We start from the raw sequence: 21,395 nt of genomic DNA, 5'->3' as shown, positions 1-21,395 counted from the left end.
TTGACATCACTTGACAACTGGATTTCAGATTATTTCAGACAATTGTGTATTCAGATTTGAGAATATCTTTGATCACAAGAAGAAGAGTGATATGTAGTAGTAGAGATAGTGGAACAGAAGTTTTATTTGGATGTATGGAATTTGAGATGCATGTGTATCATATAGCAGTATTCACTATATCATTAAAAATTTGAATATAAATTTATGAAGTTATCTTTGGAACATAGAAGTCATCAATTAAGATAGATAAGATAAATTTTAGTATAGTAGATAAAATGGCTGAGGAAAAAATATTAATTTAGAACACAAAATTCAGAACCTTGGGAAATTATTTTAGAAGATAAAAGATTAGATTAAAAAAAGTCACATAATGTTTTAAAATTTTTTTCTCATGATATTGATGCTTACTAGCTGGTATCCTACATGTATATTTTATGCATAGAGTGAAAAGAGTGAAAATTTGACCTGGGTTCAAATTTGGCATTTAATACAGCTCTAGATAGGGTGTCTCATGTCCAGTTTACGCCTATTGTCCTCGTATGATTATTAGTAATGTCATCTTTTACTTTCACAAGTGTTCCTATTTGGATGATAAATTACATGGCTACTTTGTGATAGCACTACAATTTATTTATTTTTTTTTAGACGAGGGCCTGGATTCTATTTTATTCGGTATTTTATTTATCTTTAGGGGCCCATCATATATTACGCTCTCAATAAATGTTTACATATATAACTACAAGTTTTGTGATCAAGAGCAGATTACTTAACATCAAGAATTGTTAACTTAATTTAAATTAAGGTAATATCTACTTCACAAGATAGTTTTTTAATCAGATATGGTAGTATATATGAAAGTACTTGGTACTTTCTGTAAAAGGTATTTATATAGGTACTTACCTATAAAAATATTGTTAGCAAGTGTACTGGCTACTTGAAGTCTCATATGAATAACTGTAATAAAAAATTTATTATTTGACTTGAATGATATTTCTTTAGTAATGATATAGTAATTGGTTGGAATTTTTGTACCTGTGGTCTGTAAGTACTAATTCTTCAGAATTAGTAGTGTTGATGTTGTTATTGATATCAATAGTATTTTAGTTCCTCTAACATCATCATTACAGAGTAGTATTGAAAATAACTACTTATTTTCTAAACATGTCTAGTAGTGACTTGCCAATAGTTCATGACAATTATCTTCTAAATCATTATGTAGTTAAAATTCACATAAAAGTTTATTTTTCCTTTTTATAATCAAAAAGTTTAAAATTTAATGGTTTGGTTGAGAAATGGGTTATAACTGTAATTTATATTTGGGAGCTATTATTACTTTTGCAAAATGAACTTTGTAATTATTTACATAAACAGATTTGGAATATATTAAGTGAAATATTAGTATTTTGGTTTTAATGACTATTTACTAATTAGTATATGCCAGGTATTGGGATATAAAGAATATTTTTCAGATGGTGCTAGTAAACTGACTATAGTGCCTTTGTGTTGTCTCCAAACCCACTATTTCGTCTTGCTTAAATCATAAGATTTAGTATTTTGGCCTTAATGCTTTTTTTTCCTGCTTTAATATCCATACCTCTGCCTTTCTGTTCAAATCAATGTATTACTGCCATACTTTACTTACTTTTGTTTCATTCCATAACTGGGATGAATTATTTTGTGTTCTGTATTAATTTCTTAATCCTTCATGGGGTACCTTAGTTTCAACCTTAGCTTATGTTAAGGAAAAGAAAACTTGCCAAAACTGAACTCATGTATACAGAGAACAGATTGGTGGTTGTCAGAGGCAGTGAGGTGGAGTAGGATGGGGTGGGGTTGGGGAGAGTTGATGAAATAGGTGAAGGTATAAACTTTCATTTATGAAATAAATCTTGGGATGTAATGTATGACAGTGACTATGGTTAATAATTCTGTATTGTGTATTTGAAAGTTGCTAAGAGAGAGAGTAGATCTTAAAAGTTCTCATCACAGGAAAAAAATTGTAACCATGTGTGGTGATGAGTATTAACTAGACTTATTGTGGTGGTCATTTCACACCATATACAAATATTGAATCATTATTTTGTAACCTGAAACTAATATAATGGTACATGTCAATTATATCTCAGTAAAAAAAAGAAAATGTGTATGTTGATAAGCTAAACAGTGGAATAATAACCATATTTAAATGGAATGTCTCATTAGTATCAATACTTTCTGGGCTGTTTTCAATCTGTCTGTAAGACTTTCCACCTGGTTTGCTACTATTTATTGAGCTTCTGCTAAGTGCCTAGCCTGTGCTAGATACATTATATATATTATAGCTAATCCTTACAACTCTACACAAATTTCTCATTTTATAGGTGAGAAAATTGAGGCTCAGAGGTTGCCCAACTCGATCGAATTCACATAGCTAACTGAGTAACTTATTTGGGATTCAGACACAGAGATTTCTGATCTAAAAGTCAGTGTTTTGCCAAAGACTCAGTTTTTACATAAAGTGATCTTTCCAGAGAGATACAAATCCATAGTCTTTAATTGCCAAGGTGAATGTCTTTTATTGTCAACTTTTTGGCTGGGACAGTATTTTATTTTCTTTGTTTGATAGCACAATCTTCTACTCAGTTACCCAAGTCATAAAGTTGGAATCTGTCCTTGAAACCTCTTGTATCTCTGTTTTTCACTTGGTGTCACACCTTGAAAATTCTGGTTTTTTGAAATAGCTTTCAAATATGTGCTTATTACTTTAATATTTGATTCAGATCCTCATGATTTCCTATCTGTTTTTCCTGATTTTGTCTATCTTTACCCTTCTTTGTGTAGTGGAGTTTTTGAAAGTATGGTGATAATTATGGGTTATCTCTCTAGAAAAATGCACATAGTATACCTATAAACTTTTGCATATATGTCATTGGAAGGAGGATTATGGGTCTCTTCATGTCCATCTGTTCACACCCCCCTCCCAGTTGAGACCCCTTGTTCTAAAATAGAGATCCACTTATGTAAACTACACACCCCCAAATAAAACCTTTTAACTTCCAACTACCTATAACAAAGTCTAAACTCTTTATGAACCTCAAAAATGCTTCACAATATGATCCCTTTTTTTCCAACCTTATTTCTTTTTCTAGCTCTAGTATGCACCTTATCCCTTAACCATAATGAGATTATGATGCATTCTCTGGAATATATTTGAACTCGCATGTTTTCATGCTTCTGTTCATAATATTTCTCTACTGGAATGTGAACCCATTGTGAAAAGGGACAGTGTTTCATTTGTCATTGTATTGCCAGTGCCTAGCATGGTGCCTGTTACAAAAGAAGATGCTCATTAAATGTTTGTTGAATGAGGGATAAGATCTGTTCCCTTTTTTTCTAAGCTTCTTCAACAAAGTTAAAATATAGCCTTACTCCCCCATACCCTAAGTCTCTTTTTGTTATTTGACTTTAAGAAAAAACGTATTATCTTTATAGTATTATATGCAGCTCTTGAGCATGTACTTAACTCACTAATTAAATACCTAAATAATAATTGGTGAATGATATATATATTTTTAGGCAATCGTCTTTTAACTGGTTCTAGCTGTTTGCAACTCTGGTCCAGTGCTAACTTGGAGAAGCCAGCTGAAGATGAAAATCCAGATAAAACAGATCTTAACTTTGGGGATTGGAGATGCATTTGGCATTGCAAGTAAGCAATTAATTAGGGGGTTAATAATAACCAATAAACCTGTTCCCTGTGGTCTTATAAATGCATTTTAGTTTGTGTAAAGCCATACTAACGTAAAAAGTATTAATTTTTTTATTATGACATTCTTTTCTTATATACAGAGGATTCACCATTTCCCATGTTCTGCAGATCCCTTTCCTTTTTTTAAATGTTGAATAAAATAACTACGAAGAAACATAGAAATGTGTAAGGCCTATATGAGGATAATTAAAGAAGAACTTGCTAAATTATACAAAACGAGACAGAGACACCTTTCATGCTTTTGAATGAAAGCTTTCCTATTATGAAGTATATTTTTCCTGAATTAATCTGTATGTTGAACATCATCCTTATCAAAGTCTCATTGGAATTTCTACTTTGAACATAGTTCAGAAATTTATTTAAAAAGACAAATGTGGGCATAAAAACAGATGATTGAATTTGGTGTACCCCCAAAAATATAATAAATAAAAAAAAAAAGACAAATGTGGGAAAATCTGGAAAATTCAAGAAAGGAATGAAGATACACAGTATAGTAAAATGAATTCTAAAGCTACAATTGGTCAAGCAGTTTGTTGTTGTTACAGGAACAAATAGATTAGGGTCCAGGGTTAGATCCAATTATACATAGAGATTCAGTGTATAAGGTGGCATTTTACATCAGTGGGGCAACTTGCTAGTTCTGTGGAGGAGAAAACGAAGTTAGAATCCCTTTCAGGAGTTCCCTGGTGGCGCAGTGGTTAAGAATCCGCCTGCCAATGCAGGGGACCCGGGTTCAATCCCTGGTCCCAGAAGATCCCACATGCCGAGGAGCAACTAAGTCCATGTGCCACAACTACTGAGCCTGCGCTCTAGAGCCTGTGAACCACAACTTCTGAGCCTGTGTGCCACAACTACTGAAACCTGCATGCCTGGAGCCTGTGCTCCACAACAGGAGAAGCCACTGCAATGCGAAGCCTGTGCACCGCAGTGAGGAGTAGCCCCTGCTCGCCATAACTAGAGAAAGCCCATGTGCAGCAACGAAAACCCAACACAGCCAATAAAGAAATTAATTATTTTTAAAAGAGCAATAGCAACAGCCGTAAAAGACATTAAAAAAAAAAAATCTCTTTTATACTTGGCACCAAAATAAATTTCAAAGGAAAAGAAAGCAATATCTATACAATGAAAAAATTTTAGAAGAAAATATCAGTAAATTTTCATATTTTAATACTACCATGTCCAGTATGATAGCAACTAGTCATATTTCACTTGAGCACTTGAAATATGGCTAGACTGGATTGAGATGTCCTAAAAATGATATATTGGATTAAATAAAAATATAATTATTTCACCTGTTTCTTTTTACCTTTTTAAATGTTGCTACTAGGGAATTAAAAATTACATATTGGGCTAACATTTGTCATTTGTGTTCTATCACTGCTGGATAAGAAGTGCTGCTTTAAAGTTATGGAAAAAATTTTTAAGTATGATACCAAAACTAGAAACTGGAAGGAAAGAAAAAAAATTAATAGTTTTGTGTATCAATAAAAATTTTGTGTAAAGCAAAAAGACCGTAAGGTGGACTTCCCTGGTGGCACAGTGGTTGAGAATCCACCTGCCAATTCAGGGGACACAGGTTCGAGTCCTGGACTGGGAAGATCCCACATGCCGCGGAGCAACTAAGCCTGTGTGCCACAACTACTGAGCCCATGTGCTGCAACTGTTGAAGCCTGCTCACCTAGAGCCCGTGCTCTGGAACAAGGGAAGCCACCGCAATGAGAAACCCACGCACTGCAACGAAGAGTAGCCTCCGCTCGCCACAACTGGAGAAAGACTGCGCACAGCAACAAAGACCCAATGCAGCCAATAAATAAATACATTTCTTAAAAAAAAAAAAAAAAGACCATAAGGAAAAGAACCAAAACTTGATGGGAAATATGTGCAATTTGGGGTTAATGCCTTTTTTAAAAGGAAGTCTTAAAAATTAATTAGAAAATAACAGATATCTCAAAAGTAAACAAAAATGGACAATGAAGAGAAAATTTTTTTTGAGAAAGTTTTTAAACAGTAGTGCATATGAGCAATGAGTGTATTAAGAGTTAATTGATCTTACTCAAAATCAAGAAGTGTGAAATATCCATAAAGAAGAGAATGAATAATACCTATTACTAGTGAGTGAGTGGAGAAAAGGTATTCTTATACACTGTTAATAAGGGCATACAGTTGGTTTAGTCTTTCTAGAGAGCAATTTGGAAGTATGAATCAACAGGCTTAATTTTTCTTATGCCCTTTAGATAGCAAGTTTCATTCATTCAACAAATACTTGTTGAGTGCTAATCGTGTTCCAGGAAGTGGTAAAAGTGCTTAGAATATAGCTGTAAACAGATAAGGGGAGATAGTATACCAGTAAATCATTATGACAGCATGTTAGGAATGGCATTCTTCCTGAGTCAGTTTTATATGAATCAGTAATAGGGTATAAATCAGATACCAAAGTCAGAGTAAGGCAGACCTCCTGTTTATAGAATTTACAAAGGAGATTTCAAAGGAGCTGGTTCCATGTTTTTTTGCACCTCTCAGCCAGATAATGGCTTTAAAAAAGGTTTACATGTAGAGAGGAAATAGGATTTTGAAAAGATAGTTCTTTAGAAAGAGCTATGGCTTTGCTTTTGAGTCTTTCGTATAAGATTGGGGAGAGAAAAGCAAAGAAGTACTATAGTGCCTTCACTGCAGATCTAGTAACGGGCTACTTTGGGTTGAACTGAGAATCTGAAATGTGTTTCTTGCATTTGGGAGTGGGGAAGAATCTTAATTTAAATCATAATCAGAGTTATACAGTGGTAACTTGGACTAGACATACTAATTATTTATGTGACATGGTTTTGTTATTTAAGTAAGCAATAAAGCTTTGGACTAGAAACTGCAAGTTTTATTTTATGATCAACTGAAGATTACATTATTTGGAATACATTTAAAAGTTGAGTTAGATCATAGTCCATTTGTGGTGCATTTGAAACACTGCTCATACCTGAAGCAGTAGGTATGATAGAGAATAAGTAAATAGGGTAGGGGGAAGAAGAGGGAGTATGGACCTGAAGGAAGTGGGTAAGCCATGTGTGCGTATCTTTCGGAGAAGAGTGTTGTAGGAGGAGGGAACTAGTGCAAGACTGTGAGGTAAAAGTGTATGTTACCTTGTGCCTGGAGTAAAGTGAACAAAGTGAGGAGTGATAGGGGCAATGATCAGAGTCAGGAGTCAGCTTATGGGTTGCTGTGAGGCTTTTGCCTTTTATTTTGACTGACTTGGGAAGCTGTTGGGGGTTTTAAGCAGAGGGTGTGTTGAGATCTAATTCCCTTTTAAAAGAACTGCTTTAGCTCCTGTTTTAAGAAAAGACTGTAGGGGCAACAAGGTCACAGTCATGGAGACCAGGCACTTTTAATTATTTGTTTTATGATATCCTTAGGATTAACTAAATGCATAAAAATGTGTGTGCAAAATGTTCATTGTACTACTTAATGTTCATGACATATTTTAAAATAAATATTAGAGAGCAAATTGTAAATGTGACATCAGTTTCCATCTCCTTCCCCACACCCTCCCACAGGAAGTAGATGGAGAGGGAGAGTAGAAAGAGGTCTGAAAATTAGTGTATTAAAATGTTAACAGGGACTTTCCTGGTGCTCCAGTGGGTGGGAATCCATGCATCCAATGCAGGAGGCCCGGGTTTGATCCCTGGTTGGGGAATTAGATCCCATTGACATGCCGCAACTGTGTGTCCACATGCCGCAACTAAGAGTCCGCATGCTGCAACTAAGAAGCCCATATGCCACAGCTAAAGATTCCCATGCCGCAACTAAACATGCTACAAGGAAGATCTGCAACTAAGACCCGGCGCAGCCAAATAAAAAATTAAATAAATATTTTTTTTAAAAATCAGGGGAAAAAAGTTATTTTCATTTGGAATGAACTGTGACAGAATTCCTCTTTGGCCTGTTTTACAAATAAATTTAGGATGAATCTACTTAAGCATGAACTTGGGTAAAGAAAAGGAAAGCAGTGATAGTGAGAAGTGTCTTGAGATCGGTATATTCAGGTAGCCAGAAGGGAAGGTGATGAAGGGAAATGAGCCAAAGCTCCTTGGAGAAGAAAAGACAAGTATGCACCAAGTGTGTTGGTGAACCTGGAAGGCCAAATCCATGATGGTTCCAAGTCTCCCATTAAACCATACATAATCTTTAATTATGCAAATGCTGCCTTAAGGCAGAATTCATTTTAAAATACTGATTTATTGTCCTTGTAAGTGTATGTTGGAATATAAATATCTATGGCTCTGGAAATTAGATTTTCAGATTAAAAAAATGAAACCTATTGTTCTTACATCCTAAGGGAATGAGACCTATAACTCTTATGTCTTAACGATTTAAAGACTGACAAGTCATTCCTTACATGATTCTTATGCATAGATATTTTTACATAAAAATAATTTTTATATTTAATATTAAGTTTTCTGTTTTTAAATTTATTTTATATTTATGAGATATACTTAAAAGTGAATGTGAAACTTGTGTTATCACAAAGTTTTCTATTTGAAATGAACTGCTGAATATAGTTTAGAGAAGTAATGTTGCATTCTCTCATTTACTTTTCCTTGAAAATTACTCTTTGTTTAATTTACAGAACTGCTTCCCAAGTTCATTTAATGAAATTTTCACCAGATGGAGAATTTTTTGCTACTGCTGGGAAGGTAATTTGTGAAAATATTATTGTGAAGTTGTGTTATGGTGTATTTTGAAATGTCAGAAAAAATTAACTGGCTTCATTATTTAAGTTGAAAACATTTTATGTTAAAAATATTCAGTAGCAAAAATTGGCTAAATATTATTATGTTAAAAGGCAATGTGGTATAATTGAAACAGCATAGATCAAAGGTAGATCTGGGTATAAATTTGCCATTTACCAACTTTTTGATCTTGGGCAAGTAGTTAATCTCTTTGAGCCTTGGTTTTCTCATGTATAAATTGAGGATGATAATACCTGCCTCATAGGTCATTGATCATCAGATTAGACAATGTATGTAAAGTGACTGGCGTAGAGTCTTGGATGTAGCATACTGTCAGTAATCAACTATAACTACTATTTATGTTATCTTTTAGCTGACAGCTATATTAGGCTGTATTTATAGTAAAAGAATTTACAGACTTTCTAGAAGGACATATGTAACTTTTCTTTGTTAGCTCCTGTTGATTTCAGAATGATGTATTCCCTTGAATTTATTTTATTTTTAATCATTGGTTCGCAGAGTACTTTACATACAACTAATAGTCTGAAGTTATTGTCCCCATGGCTCAAAACCTGCAGATTAAGAATATGAGATATACCTTAAATCCTCAGTGAGGTTTTTTTAGGAGAAAAGTAGAGCTGTTTAATTCAGGGATCCCTAACCCCCGGGCTGCAGACTGGTACCAGTCCACGGCCTGTTAGGAACCGGACCACACAGCAGGAGGTGAGCTGTAGGCAAGCTAGTGAAGCTTCATCTGCCACTCCCCACGGCTTGAGTTACCACCTGAACCATTCACTTCCGTGAAACCGGTCCCTGGTGCCAAAAAAGTTGGGGACCACTGATCTAATTGATTTTACAGTCAGCATTGGAAATGCAATTAATAGCTTAAGAACAGTGTCTCTTCTTGCTTTCCTTCTCAAATTAGGGGATGCAGTTTTGATTGTGCATAGAATATTTTATATAGTAGTAGTTGCTAACTAGTTATCAACATTTTCTTTGAACATTTACATGATAATTTACTGTGTTTGTTTTCAAAAATTAAGTCTTTCGAAGTCTGTTAATGGTAACGCTTTCTTATTTGGTATTTGGCTAAGTGGGCAAATGAACCCTTAACTTCATCTTTAGGTCTTTCCTGAATGACTTTATTTTCCATACCAAATGGTAACTAACATTTTCCTTGAACCAACCCTTGTAAAATACACACATTCATGCACCTTAATTCTCAAAGAACAGTTAAGGAATGTTAGTAGAAAAGTATCAGAATGAGAGATTTTCTTCTTAACTTCTCCATGCCCAACCCCTCCTCACATCCCTAAGTTCCTTTAATTGGGGAAAAGAATCTTACTTTTGGTATTTGACTTAATCTTTAATTTAATTCTCATCTGGATGTTTTTTGTTTTTTGTTGTTTTTTGTTTTTGTTTTTGTTTTTCCCCTTAGGATGACTGTCTTTTAAAGGTATGGTATAATGTAGAAAACTGGCGGACATCTGTTACCTCTCCAGATAAAAGTTCAGAAAAACAATCCCATGGAGAAATTGACTTTTCTTTTGTATATCTGGCCCATCCTCGAGCTGTAAATGGATTTTCCTGGCGTAAAACAAGCAAATATATGCCTAGGTCAGTGGACTAGTCGTTTTTTCCATGTATTAAGAGAACATCATCCTTGTGACTTTGACTGCCTTTCTCACCTTGAGAATCATTGGTATAGGATTTTTGTCTATGGAGATTCAAGAAATACTAGATAGTTCTTGGACTGCAGACCTCTGGCCACGGGTCAGCTATGGTTGATGATTAAGAGGAGAGCCATGTGAAGGGATAATTTACCTCTAGATCAGATATCTTTAAGTGACAGAGTTGTGCATCTTTTTCTTCTCTATGTTATGTATCCAATTCTTCTTTTAATCATTCTCCAAGTTGCTATTTGCATCAACTTTTTCACATTTCTTTCCCTTATCTTGTCCCTTCTGTATCTCCTCTGGTTTCCTTTTTTTAAAAAATTAATTTTATTTATTTTTAAAAATTAATTTATTAATTTTAAAATTTCATTTATTAAGAGTGTATACCATAAGGCATCAAATATTTCTTTAACTGCACCGAACATCTTTGATGAAAAGTGCATGGGTTAATACATTATGATGCCCTAAACTAGGTATTAGTTTAACCTGCACATGCATGCACAAACACACCTGTTAGTAATTCTTTTCTTTCCTGTAGTCCTTGCAAGACTTGATATCCTGTAGAATTTTTGCCTATACTTAGTAAGTTACAGAGCTATTGTTTTACTTAAGTATAGGTAGAAATCCCTTTTTGTTCCACATGGCCATTTTCAGTTTGGCCACACTATGGATCAGTAGTTTTTCCTTTATCTTTTTGTCATCTGAGATGTCTTAAGTTGATCCATGGTAGCATACCTGGATCATTTGTTGATTTTAGCTTTGCTCTTCTGAGCCAGCAGAGTGTACCTAGATTTTAAAGAAATTAATTTATATTAGACAATTTTTAGAGCAGTTTAAGATTCACAGCAAAATTGAGGGGAAGGTACAGAGATTTCTCATACAACCCTTTCCCCCACATATGCACAGCCTCTTCCATTATCAACATCCTCCATCAGAGTGGTACATTTGTTACAGTTTACATCGAATCATTATTTTCACCTAAAGTTCATAGTTTACATTTTGGTTCACTCTTGGTGATATGCATTCTCTGGGTTTGGACAAGTGTAGAATGACTTATATCCATCATTGTTATACCTAGATTTTTTGAGCTACTTTGTAGTGCAGTAGTTACCATTCTTCCTACCTCAGTCCTCCAGTCTAACAAAGCATAGGAGTAAGACACTCTAGGTACAGTGATGGTTCTTTTGTCAGAAGTATGTTTCACAGTTTTTGGGCTAAGGGAGAGTGGTGTGGACAATCTATATTGTTAGCAAAAGCACCCTTACTGTAGCTTCACTTTGAGAACTGTTGCTCTAGTACCTCTGAGACAATTGCCCACACGTTTAAAAGCATGATTAGACTAGAATGAGCTATGACATATATAAAGTAAAAATAGCTGTCATCACAAACTGTTAACCTTTTAGAACTATCAGAAGATTACATTATTTCGAAGGCTGATTTCTTTTGATATTCCAGGTATTTTCATAAGCAGCCAGTTAGACCACCACAATGTTAAAGAAGAGACTTAAGAAATATTGTATCTTTTGAGAGAGGACGGTCACATCTGCTCCTACCTAGTTAACTTAGTGTTGGCAAAAGTGATCACAGTGTAGGCAGAGGCAGGTTCCTTAAACTGGGCATTATGAATGCCTGATGACAGCAAAACGGCATATTAGCTTTTATTTCCCCCCTGCTTATTTTATCTCTTATCAGCTAAATTCTACAACATAGAGAATTGTGATATAGAACTAGACTTTTCTGTTAGTTATGGCATCTTTTCAAGGTTTCCAGAATTTTACTTTTGGATCCATTTCATTAAAGAACCAGCTAATCTCCCTTAGTTCTTTTAGTTTTCATTTTTGTTTCACCAGCTGTCTGCAGATACATAGTAGAAAGGCTTACCTTTTCTCATGAGAGGGAAAGAGATCCCATCAAAGACCATTGTCTTTTCTGATATGGAATCTTAAAATTAAGATGCTCAACCAAATGGTAGTACTTTATACAAAGGGCCTGCTGACTTGAGAGAGAAGAGTGGGCAAGTGTCTGTAATGAACATGTACTTCTTTACAAATGAAAATTGATAAATGTAGGACAGGTTGAGAGGTTTGGTTATATCCCCCCCAAACCTCCAAAAGTTGGTTCTACATAGCTAGTTTTAAAACCATCTTAACCTGTTGTTGTATCAAGATAGGACAGCTGTTGCAGACACTTATCCATCACATGGTTGCCCTATATAAGGTCATTCATTTATATATATATATATTTTTGGGGTGGTGGGGGAGGGCTCAGACAGTACCTCAAATGTATCAAGGTATTTCTTCTATGCCATGCTTATATTACTGCCAGCTGTTTACACTCTTTGTGAGGCGTGGTGTCCTAAAGAGAGTCATGTGGGGTTGAAGCCCTGTCCATGCTTCTGAGTTGTGCACCTTTCTAGCTCGCTTTGTTGGTCTTGCCTAAGTTCTGTGCCTCTCCTCATTGCTATCTGTTCAGCCCTTTAATTTCCTATCTTCTGCTTTTTTATAAGCCTTCCCATTCTGCCATTTACTAATTGGCAGTATGAACCTTGAACTTTTCATATTGCCTTTTTGTATTTTATTTTGTTCCTGTTTACTTTTAATCTCATTGCCACTGACTGTGTGTATGTAAATGTACTAGAGAGAAACTAAGAGAAGGAAGGAGGGTAGGAAAAGTTCAGAGGGAGGTAGAGGAAAAAAAGAGGGAGAAAAATGAAGGAGGAAGAGGTGGGAGAGGCATAAGGATGGGGAAAGGAAGGAGAAACAGAAGGTTTGGAAAGGTAAGAAGAAGGAGGGGCCGTAGAAGGGGGATAGCAGTGAGAGGTAGGAGAGGTGGAAAGGGAGGGTGTCTTGGAGAGGCTGTGAAGCAGAGAATTGTAGGAGAAGGCAGAGGGAGGGAAGCCCAGAGAGTGGATGAAAAGGGAAGAAAGGTAGGGGAGTTGACAAGAGGGAGAGGGAAAGGGAGGGAGGTGTTAGAACAGAGGAGGGAACCTGAAGGAGAGAGCTACCAAGACAAAACATGCTGTTCTCCCTTTTCTTCCCCATTGCTATTGTTCTTTTAAAATCAGGTAGATAATGTTAGTTTTTAAAAGTGACTAATACAGAATATTGTTTATCAGTTATATATGTTTGAATACGTCTCTGTTACAGGATATTGCAACTTTTGTTTTTTAATTTGCTGAGTTATCCAATAGAAAGGTAGTCTTTGTTAATCGGATTTCAGCCTTTGAGCTCTTGATGCTTATGGGGTTTATTGACATGTATGTAATTGCTTTGTTATTATTTTGTGGGGTGGCAAGACAGTAAATTCACTGAAAGTCAAAAATGGCTAAGGAAGGAGGTGGCTAATACTTATCATGAATTTTTCTATTCTTGCACTTGACTGCTTTGTATATGTTAGGCAAAGAGAGAGTACACTTATTAGTGTACTAGTTACTGTAACTTATGTGACAATTGTGCATATACCTTTACAGAAAGTAAAAATGAAGCATTGTGAAATAATTAAAATAAGCATCCACTGAATAAATCGGGAAATTTTAATAGAATATGTCAGTTTTTTTCCTTGTTTGTTAACTGAAGGAGTGTGGTATGATCTCAGTTTCTGTTCCTTAGATATAGGAAGAATCTTAGATTACTGAAACAGGAACTACTGGGTTCTAGGCAGAAAAGAGATAGGTTAGCAAGCATTTGCTGTGATGACATCAAATACTGAACTCAGTTGTAATGGTTTTGACTAAATACATTGCATAAATGTATATTGACATTTTCTGCATTGATACCTTAGTTGTGTGCATTTAAATAATTATAGAAACATTGTAGAATGTGATACTGTGGGAACTTTATATTTTGGCCTCTAAAATCTTTTTATTCCCTAGGGCTTCTGTATGTAATGTACTGTTGACTTGCTGCAAAGATAACATATGTCGTCTTTGGGTAGAGACATTTTTACCAAATGATTGTTTGCTCTATGGAGGTGACTGCAGCCATTGGACAGAACCAATTACTTTAACAAATAACTTCAAGAGAAATGCTTCCAGTAAAGAACGAGTTCAAAATGCTTTAGATGTGAGTGTTTTTATTAGATGTTATTTCCTACAAGTTTTAAAATCTTTTATACATGGCCTTTTTTGCAACATTCATCTTAATTAATATTCAAAGTCATGGATAGTTAGGAAAAAATATACATGTCTTTGGAAAACAGTTCTCAGAAAATTTTCAGTTTTTTGGGGGTTCAGCAAGTATTCTTAAGAATTTTGTCTAGCATAAAACTGCCTATAATTACAGAGTTAACCTTAGGTTAACTGATGATAACAAAAGGATGATTATACTTATCTAAAATAACATAAAGGAAATTAAGATCTGAAAATGCAAAGATTTGACTGTAAAGATAATTTGTTATTTTTCTTTCTTTAGAGCTTGGGGTGTTTTTGTCATAATTGTAAGAATGACTGAAGTAGTTTATCAGATTCTGTTCTACACTTGTTATCTTTAAAATCTCCAAGAACTCAAATTATTTACCTTACTAATTACTATGGTATGGAAAGTAAAAGTCAGTTTTTGATGTTGGGGCTAATTAAACATAGACTTATAGCACGGATTCTTATGATTATTTTCTTCATATTGAAAACAAGAAAGTGACCTAAAAATGATTTATCTTTGAATGTTTTGTATCATTATGGAACCACTATTTCTCAAATGTAGATAGTATTCTAGTGGCACAGAATATAATTAAGTATATATTGTACAGAGACTCAACCACTGATAGAATGGTTATGTGTAATAATACTGGAAAGAAGTCCTTGACTAGGAATCTGAAGATTTTTGTTCCACTTTTAGGTGACCTTCGTTGGGTTCTGTATAAACTGTTTTATCATATGAAAGATGAGAATAACAGTATTTGCATTGTCTGCTTTATGGATCAAATGAGATGTTCTCTGTGAAAGTGCTTTGTAACTATGAAGTTATCATCCTAATGTATGATGGTAATTTTATTCAGTGCTTTGTGGTCATAGGAAGTCAGCTGAGGATACAAAGAGAACAGTATGCATAGGGACATCTTTTTTCACAGACACATTGTAAACTTTTTAAGTTCAGGAAATTAATCCTCAGAAAATATTAAATAGAAATTTAAAGTATTGTGTGATGGTTAAAAGAAGAGTCAGGCAGTTTAAATTCCATGCTTATTTTAGGTTTCAAGATTGCTGTACAAAAATACTGCAAGATACTTGTACATATAAACTCATCTGAAATAGAATATATATACTGTCTAACAATCATTATGTAACCTATACATTCATTTCTTGTGACAATATAAACATTAGTTTTACTTTATTTTGCACTATTTGACTTTGTTTTTGTTCTCACAGGTAAATCTGAAACATTTTCGTAGAGGTCGGAGGAGATCACTTGCACTTGTAGCACATACTGGATACCTGCCACATCAGCAAGATCCTCATCACGTTCACAGGAACACTCCACTGCATGCCAATGCACTTTGCCACTTTCATATTGCAGCCAGCATCAATCCAGCCACGGGTAATAAAGTACTGTTTAGCAAATGTTTTTCAAATTGAGTATTTTGATTTTTATAACCAATAAGTTATACTTTTACTTTTTGAGTAAGTAAAAACTTGTAGGTGACTTTCTTAGCTAACTTTTCATTTTAGCCAGCTCACTGATTATAGAAAAAGAAGTTTTTGTTTACTTGTTTACTTCTTAAGGCTGTGATTTGGTCTGTAATTTTAGATCTTGATAAGTCATTGAGATTCTGTATTAGTTTATTCAGAAGTTGAGATTTGAGCTAATACTTAACAAAGAGGTTTACACCTCAGGGTAGTATTTTATTTTTAGTGGTATTGTTTCATACTTGACCTTTGGAGCCGTTTCAGAAATAGGGCAGACATAAAAAGGAATGAAACTGAACTATATGTAATTAAGTGGATAGACCTAGAGACTGTCATACAGAGTGAAGTAAGCCAGAAAGAGAAAAATAAATACCGTATGCTAACTAATATATATGGAATCTAAAAAAATTGTACTGATGAACCCAGTGACAGGGCAAGAATAAAGATGTAGATGTGGAGAATGGACTTGAGGACACGGGGTTGGGGGTGGGGGGTGAAAGGGAAGCTAGGACAAAGTCAGAGAGTAGTGTAGACATAGATACACTACCAAATGTAAAATAGATAGCTAGTGGGAAGTTGCTGTATAACAAAGGGAGATCAACTCACTGATGGGTGGTGCTTTAGAAGGCCAGGACAGGGAGGGTGGGGGGGGAGTCGCGGGAGGGAGGGGATTTGGGGATATATGTATAAATACAGCTGATTCACTTTGGTGTACCTCAAAAACTGGTACAAGAGTGTAAAGCAATTATATTCCAATAAAGAGCTTAAAAAAAGAGAAAGAAATAGGGCAGAAATATGTAGCAGTTATAACTGAAAGAATTAAACTTATCCCTGTAGTCAAATATGTACTATGAGACAGAGTGAAAGATCTAGAATACCTGAATTTATCTATGAATTTGAAGACTGAAATGTTTATCATTTTCGTGAATATTTTCTGTGAGTTTAAAAACCAGGTGATCACAGTTGGGGCACTTAAAATGGAACCTTAGAATATTACTGGGAAAAAAGTTAAAAATAATAAATATTTATACATAAGTGCCACCTGTACAGGAAGTGTAAAGTAAAATCCTCCTTTCACCTGTATTCTACCCTGTTCTTCCTCCCCAGAAGATAACCATTATTGATGAGTTTTTATGTATTTTGAGATATTCTTAAACATAAATTAAGCATAATCTATTTCCATATAACTCGCTGGATTTGCAGTATTGCATTCTTCAAGAAACATAGCAATAAATACAGTCCATTAGTTACTTGAATCAAAGTGAGAAGTACTTTGATAAGTTAAAGTGCCGAGATCCCTGTGGTAGAAATAGAGAATATTTGCTGATTTTTTTAGTTTTATTTGGTTAACAACAGTCCCAGCTCTAAAAGAATCCATAATCCATGAGCCAAGAAGATGTAAATGGGAGAATATTGAATTATTTTTATTAAAAAATTATATTATTACCTTATCAAAAAACATACATTGTCAGTGCTTATAGTATCCAGAGGCAACTCTAAGGTCAGTGGAATAATTTTGAAAGTCTTTGCTGAATGAAGGACAATATTTTGAGAGTAAAGAAAGCTTGAATACTCATTTTAATGGAAAAGGCTGAGGTTTTATGGAAAAAGAAACCCTGAGTTCCAATGTAGCAGCTCCTTGACTATTTTCCACTAAGGAAAACTAAAACCTTTCTTTAGATTGTAGGTCCCTAAGAAAAATTCATACATGTAGGGCAAATCACAGTATTAGATCCTGTGGAGAATTCCTTTTCTTAAATTAGGTCTGTTAAAATGACTTTTCTGCAAGGCCAGAACTCAGATTTGACTTCACTTATTTGTCCATCAATAGAAATTGATGCAGGAGAGGAGTGCATTTTGGCATGTTTTCTTAGTTCTAGTTCTTATACCCTTTCCATGAAGATTTCTTATAAAAATGAATTTATCAAATTGTTTGAGTGAGGTCAGGAGGCAAAGGAAATGTGAGTTTCTTTTCAGCCACAATGCTTCTGCTAAAAGTCAGCATAAGGCCCTCCTTTTTGTGTACTTAACAGCTAGGCCTGTGATCTACTTCAGGCATTGCTTATCTCTTCTGGGTTCGTTGTAAATTGAAAATCAGAAAATCCTACCCATTTAGTTTCTTGGGGACACTCTTTCAATCCCTGACACTGTTGTGTATGCACCTAAAAACAGTGGGATTGGTGGTTCAGCCCCTCAAGGCTTTTATTGAGTGCTTAGTCTGTGCCAGTATTGGAACTGGAGATAAAGTAGTGATCAAAACAGTGTGATCCTTGAGCTTATGAAGCATATAACCAGGTAGGGGATAGATAAATGTTAATCAAATAATTATACTAATGAATATATAGTTATAAACAGAGCTCTTGGATTAGATAATAGCCATCAACTCTTAGAACCCACCTCCAATAGAAGGGACAGAAAAAAGATTCTTCTATCCATTCCTTTATCAGTCATCCCCTATAGTACTATTTCTGTTGGTGTCCAGCAATAGACAGTGTTTGAACAAATAATTCAAATTATTTATATTTTCTTTTTTAAAAAAATCAGATTTGCTCTGGAGAAAATTGTTTACCTTCCCTGAATCAGTTCAGCAGACTGTAGCATGATCCAGATTTGGATTTTATTTAATAATAATAGACAGATTTTTCTTTACCTGTATTAAGAATTGTCATTTTTCACAGTTTACTCTGAATTTGTACTTTAATATACTTAGCAGTGATTTCAAATGTAATACCAAGGAACAGGTTTTTTTTTTTTTTCTTAGCTGAGTTGGCTTGTCTTGAATGCTTTTCTTGAATATAAGAAGGAACCTCAGTTTCATACTTCCTAACTTCAATCTTGTTGCTAATAAATAAGCAGTATCTATCTTAGAATTAGGTAGGTAGGTCATGAAAAAAAGTAATGTCAGTCTGTTAAGTAAAAGAAAGTTGTTCTTGAGATAAACATATCACTGGTTCCTTTTACAACTTGATGGTGGCATTTTTAATGGTAGATCAGGTTAAAATAGGTTTCTAAAAATTACACAGTTTCTATACAAATTAAGAAGACTATCCCATTAACATGTCTACAAATTATAGACATATTTCTTAATGAGAATATTTTTTAGAATTATAAGAAAAATATATGTATTTGTCTGTGTAAATAAGTTATGGTATATGACCTAGAATGTATAATTTTATCTCCTTTACAGTAAGTATATTAAATTTACCATTTAAGTCTGTTTCCATTAATAATAATTGTGTGAACCACTGTATTGTGAGTCTTATTTATAGGTTAAATAAAATGTATGGCAGAGGTTTAAAGATAAATGTAAGAGTCAAGAATAAAAATAAAAGGTTTGGGTGTTTTGTATGCTAGCATGATAGATATTTTAATTTTGTTTTTTTGTTGTTCTTTATAGACATTCCACTTCTTCCTTCTATTACATCTCTGAGTCTAAGTGAAAATGAAGAGAAGAGTGGACCTTTTGTGGTACACTGGCTAAACAATAAAGAGTTGCATTTTTCTTTGTCCATGGAAGTCTTTTTACAACAACTTAGAAAAAGTTTTGAGCAACCATCTTCTGAGACCAGTGTAGAAGACTCTAATCAGGCAGATGTAAAATCTGATGAAGGTAAAACTTTAAGAAGGATAAAAATTACAAAGTTTTGTTTAAAATAACAAAGATTTTTATATTAGGGTACCACCAACTACTGTTAGAAATAACCTCCAAGTTGCAGTGGCATAATACAAATTTGGACTAGCTCATTTAATAATCTAGTGTAGATGTTCTTGTTCCAGATGGCTTTCTTCCTGATGATAATACAGGGACTTAGAATTCTCCATACTTATGCTTCTGTCAGCCACTAGAGTCTTGCTACTTTGAAGATTATCTGCAGACCAGTAGCATTAGCATTATTAGGAATGCACAGTCTCAGGCTCCACCTAGAGCTACTAAACAAGAATCTGCAATTTAATGAAATTCCCAGATAAGTTGTATGTATATTAAAGTTTGAGAAGCAGTACACTAGGGCCTTAAGCTCTGCATTCAGCCTCTATTCATTCAGCCTCAGTCAAGTAGAGAGAGAGAGAAATCAAAAATGTTTTTGTTTGTTTTAATTACAAGATTGCACATTCCCCTTAAAAAAAAAACAGTACAGGTATGTATAAAGTTTCCATATTTTTGAGTTTGATGAGTATCCTTCCAGATTTATCCTTTTCTGTGCTCACACAAATATATGTATAAAGGTAGTTTTTTTTTAAAGTTGTACTATGGGAGTTCATTTTTAATTTTTTTTTTTTTTTGGCACACGGGCTTAGTTACTCCATGGCATGTGGGATCTTCCTGGAGCAGGGATCGAACCCATGTCCTCTGCATTGGCAGGTGGATTCTTAACCACTGCGCCACCTAGGAAGCCCTTGGAGTTCATTTTTAAACGAAAATAGTGTGCTGGCAGCTTGCTTTTTAAATTCAGTAATGGGCACTTTTCTTTCTCATTATTTTTAACAGCTCCTGAGTCAAAAGGCTCGAGAAATTAAGCGTTTTCTCTATTGCTAGCCATTTAAATTGATTTAAATTGTTTTTCACTATATACTGATAATGGTACAATAACACAACTCTTCATCTTTGTGTGAATTTTTCTGTAAGGTAGGTTCTTAGGTAGGGAATTAGCATAGTTTATAAGCATTTTTAAATTTCAATAACTTCTTCCAAATTGCCCTGCAGTAGTGTTTAACCAGCTTATGCTCCTTCCAAGTGTATTCAGATCCTTTTTTCACAACCTTGCCAACACTGGATTTTTTATTATATTGCTTTTTAGCCAGTTGATATGGGCAGAATGTCGTCTTGTTTTACTTTGAATTTTCTTGAGTTAAATTGAACAGAATTTTGTTAGCGCTGTGGTTTGCCACTTTGTGCCTTTCGCCTAATTTTCTGTTATTTTTCTTTTTCTTAATGATTTGTATATCTTGACTAATTTTTAAAATCTGTAAACAGACCAACATTTTTTGAGAGTATCTTAAAAAAGGCTCTATATTCCTAACCAGGAATAGAGGCTGGGATATAGAGGCTGGAATGTACATATTTACCTGTATTAATAAGTTGGCATGCTGGTTTTTTTTTTTTTTTTAATTTAATTTTTTTTTTTGGGGGGGTACACCAAGTTCAATCATCTGTTTTCTGGTTTATTTTTAATTACCTATGTGTTGAAGGAAATCTGGAAATCAAGCACTATAAAATGTATTTCTTTAAAATAGTTTCTTTAAGATGTCTTATCAGTTATAAATGCTTACACCTAGAGGATAGCTAGTGTGGTAGACTTCGGTTTTATGAATCTGACATGAAGAAAGTACAAATTACATTCCAATAATATATTTTAAAAATTCAGCCTAATTTCAACTCCCTCATGTTAACATGAGCAAAACAGAGGTCCAGAGAAGTACTGTGTCTTACTTCTAAGTAGTTAATTGTGGTACATCTGGGTTTAGAAACCAGTTTACCTATTTTCCAGTCTAGTATTGGTCCTTCTACTAATAATCCACTGAATCAACCTTATAGGCTTTCTGATTACTGAGTTAATCCAGTGGCCTTATATTCCTGGAGCAAAGTTATTTTTTAAAGGGAACCCCATTTCTTGTTTATATGAAAACCTGTGTTT

The 21,395-nt window shown here is 34.3% G+C and overlaps 1 protein-coding gene across 9 annotated transcripts in view; it reads left to right on the top strand.

The window, feature by feature from the left end:
- The window catches only part of DMXL1 (Dmx like 1), a 140,500-nt gene that overhangs the window by 22,837 nt on the left and 96,268 nt on the right, over positions 1 to 21,395 (top strand). For all 9 annotated transcript variants that reach the window (XR_009053985.1, XR_009053986.1, XM_057736921.1 and 6 more), the window contains exons 5-10: positions 3,556 to 3,688; positions 8,364 to 8,430; positions 9,905 to 10,083; positions 14,014 to 14,203; positions 15,505 to 15,673; positions 19,160 to 19,372. Coding sequence is in view for 7 of the 9 variants with exons in the window: in XM_057736921.1 (XP_057592904.1) it covers positions 3,556 to 3,688; positions 8,364 to 8,430; positions 9,905 to 10,083; positions 14,014 to 14,203; positions 15,505 to 15,673; positions 19,160 to 19,372 (951 nt within the window). In the remaining 2 variants the exon portion in view is untranslated. The remainder of the gene's footprint in view (positions 1 to 3,555; positions 3,689 to 8,363; positions 8,431 to 9,904; positions 10,084 to 14,013; positions 14,204 to 15,504; positions 15,674 to 19,159; positions 19,373 to 21,395) is intronic.

The sequence above is a fragment of the Hippopotamus amphibius genome, chromosome 1 (genome assembly GCF_030028045.1).
Source record: "Hippopotamus amphibius kiboko isolate mHipAmp2 chromosome 1, mHipAmp2.hap2, whole genome shotgun sequence".
In the NCBI taxonomy this organism is placed as follows: Eukaryota; Metazoa; Chordata; class Mammalia; order Artiodactyla; family Hippopotamidae; genus Hippopotamus; species Hippopotamus amphibius.
The sequence above is the reverse complement of the archived record's forward strand: the minus strand, read 5'-3'. Positions and strand labels throughout refer to the sequence as shown.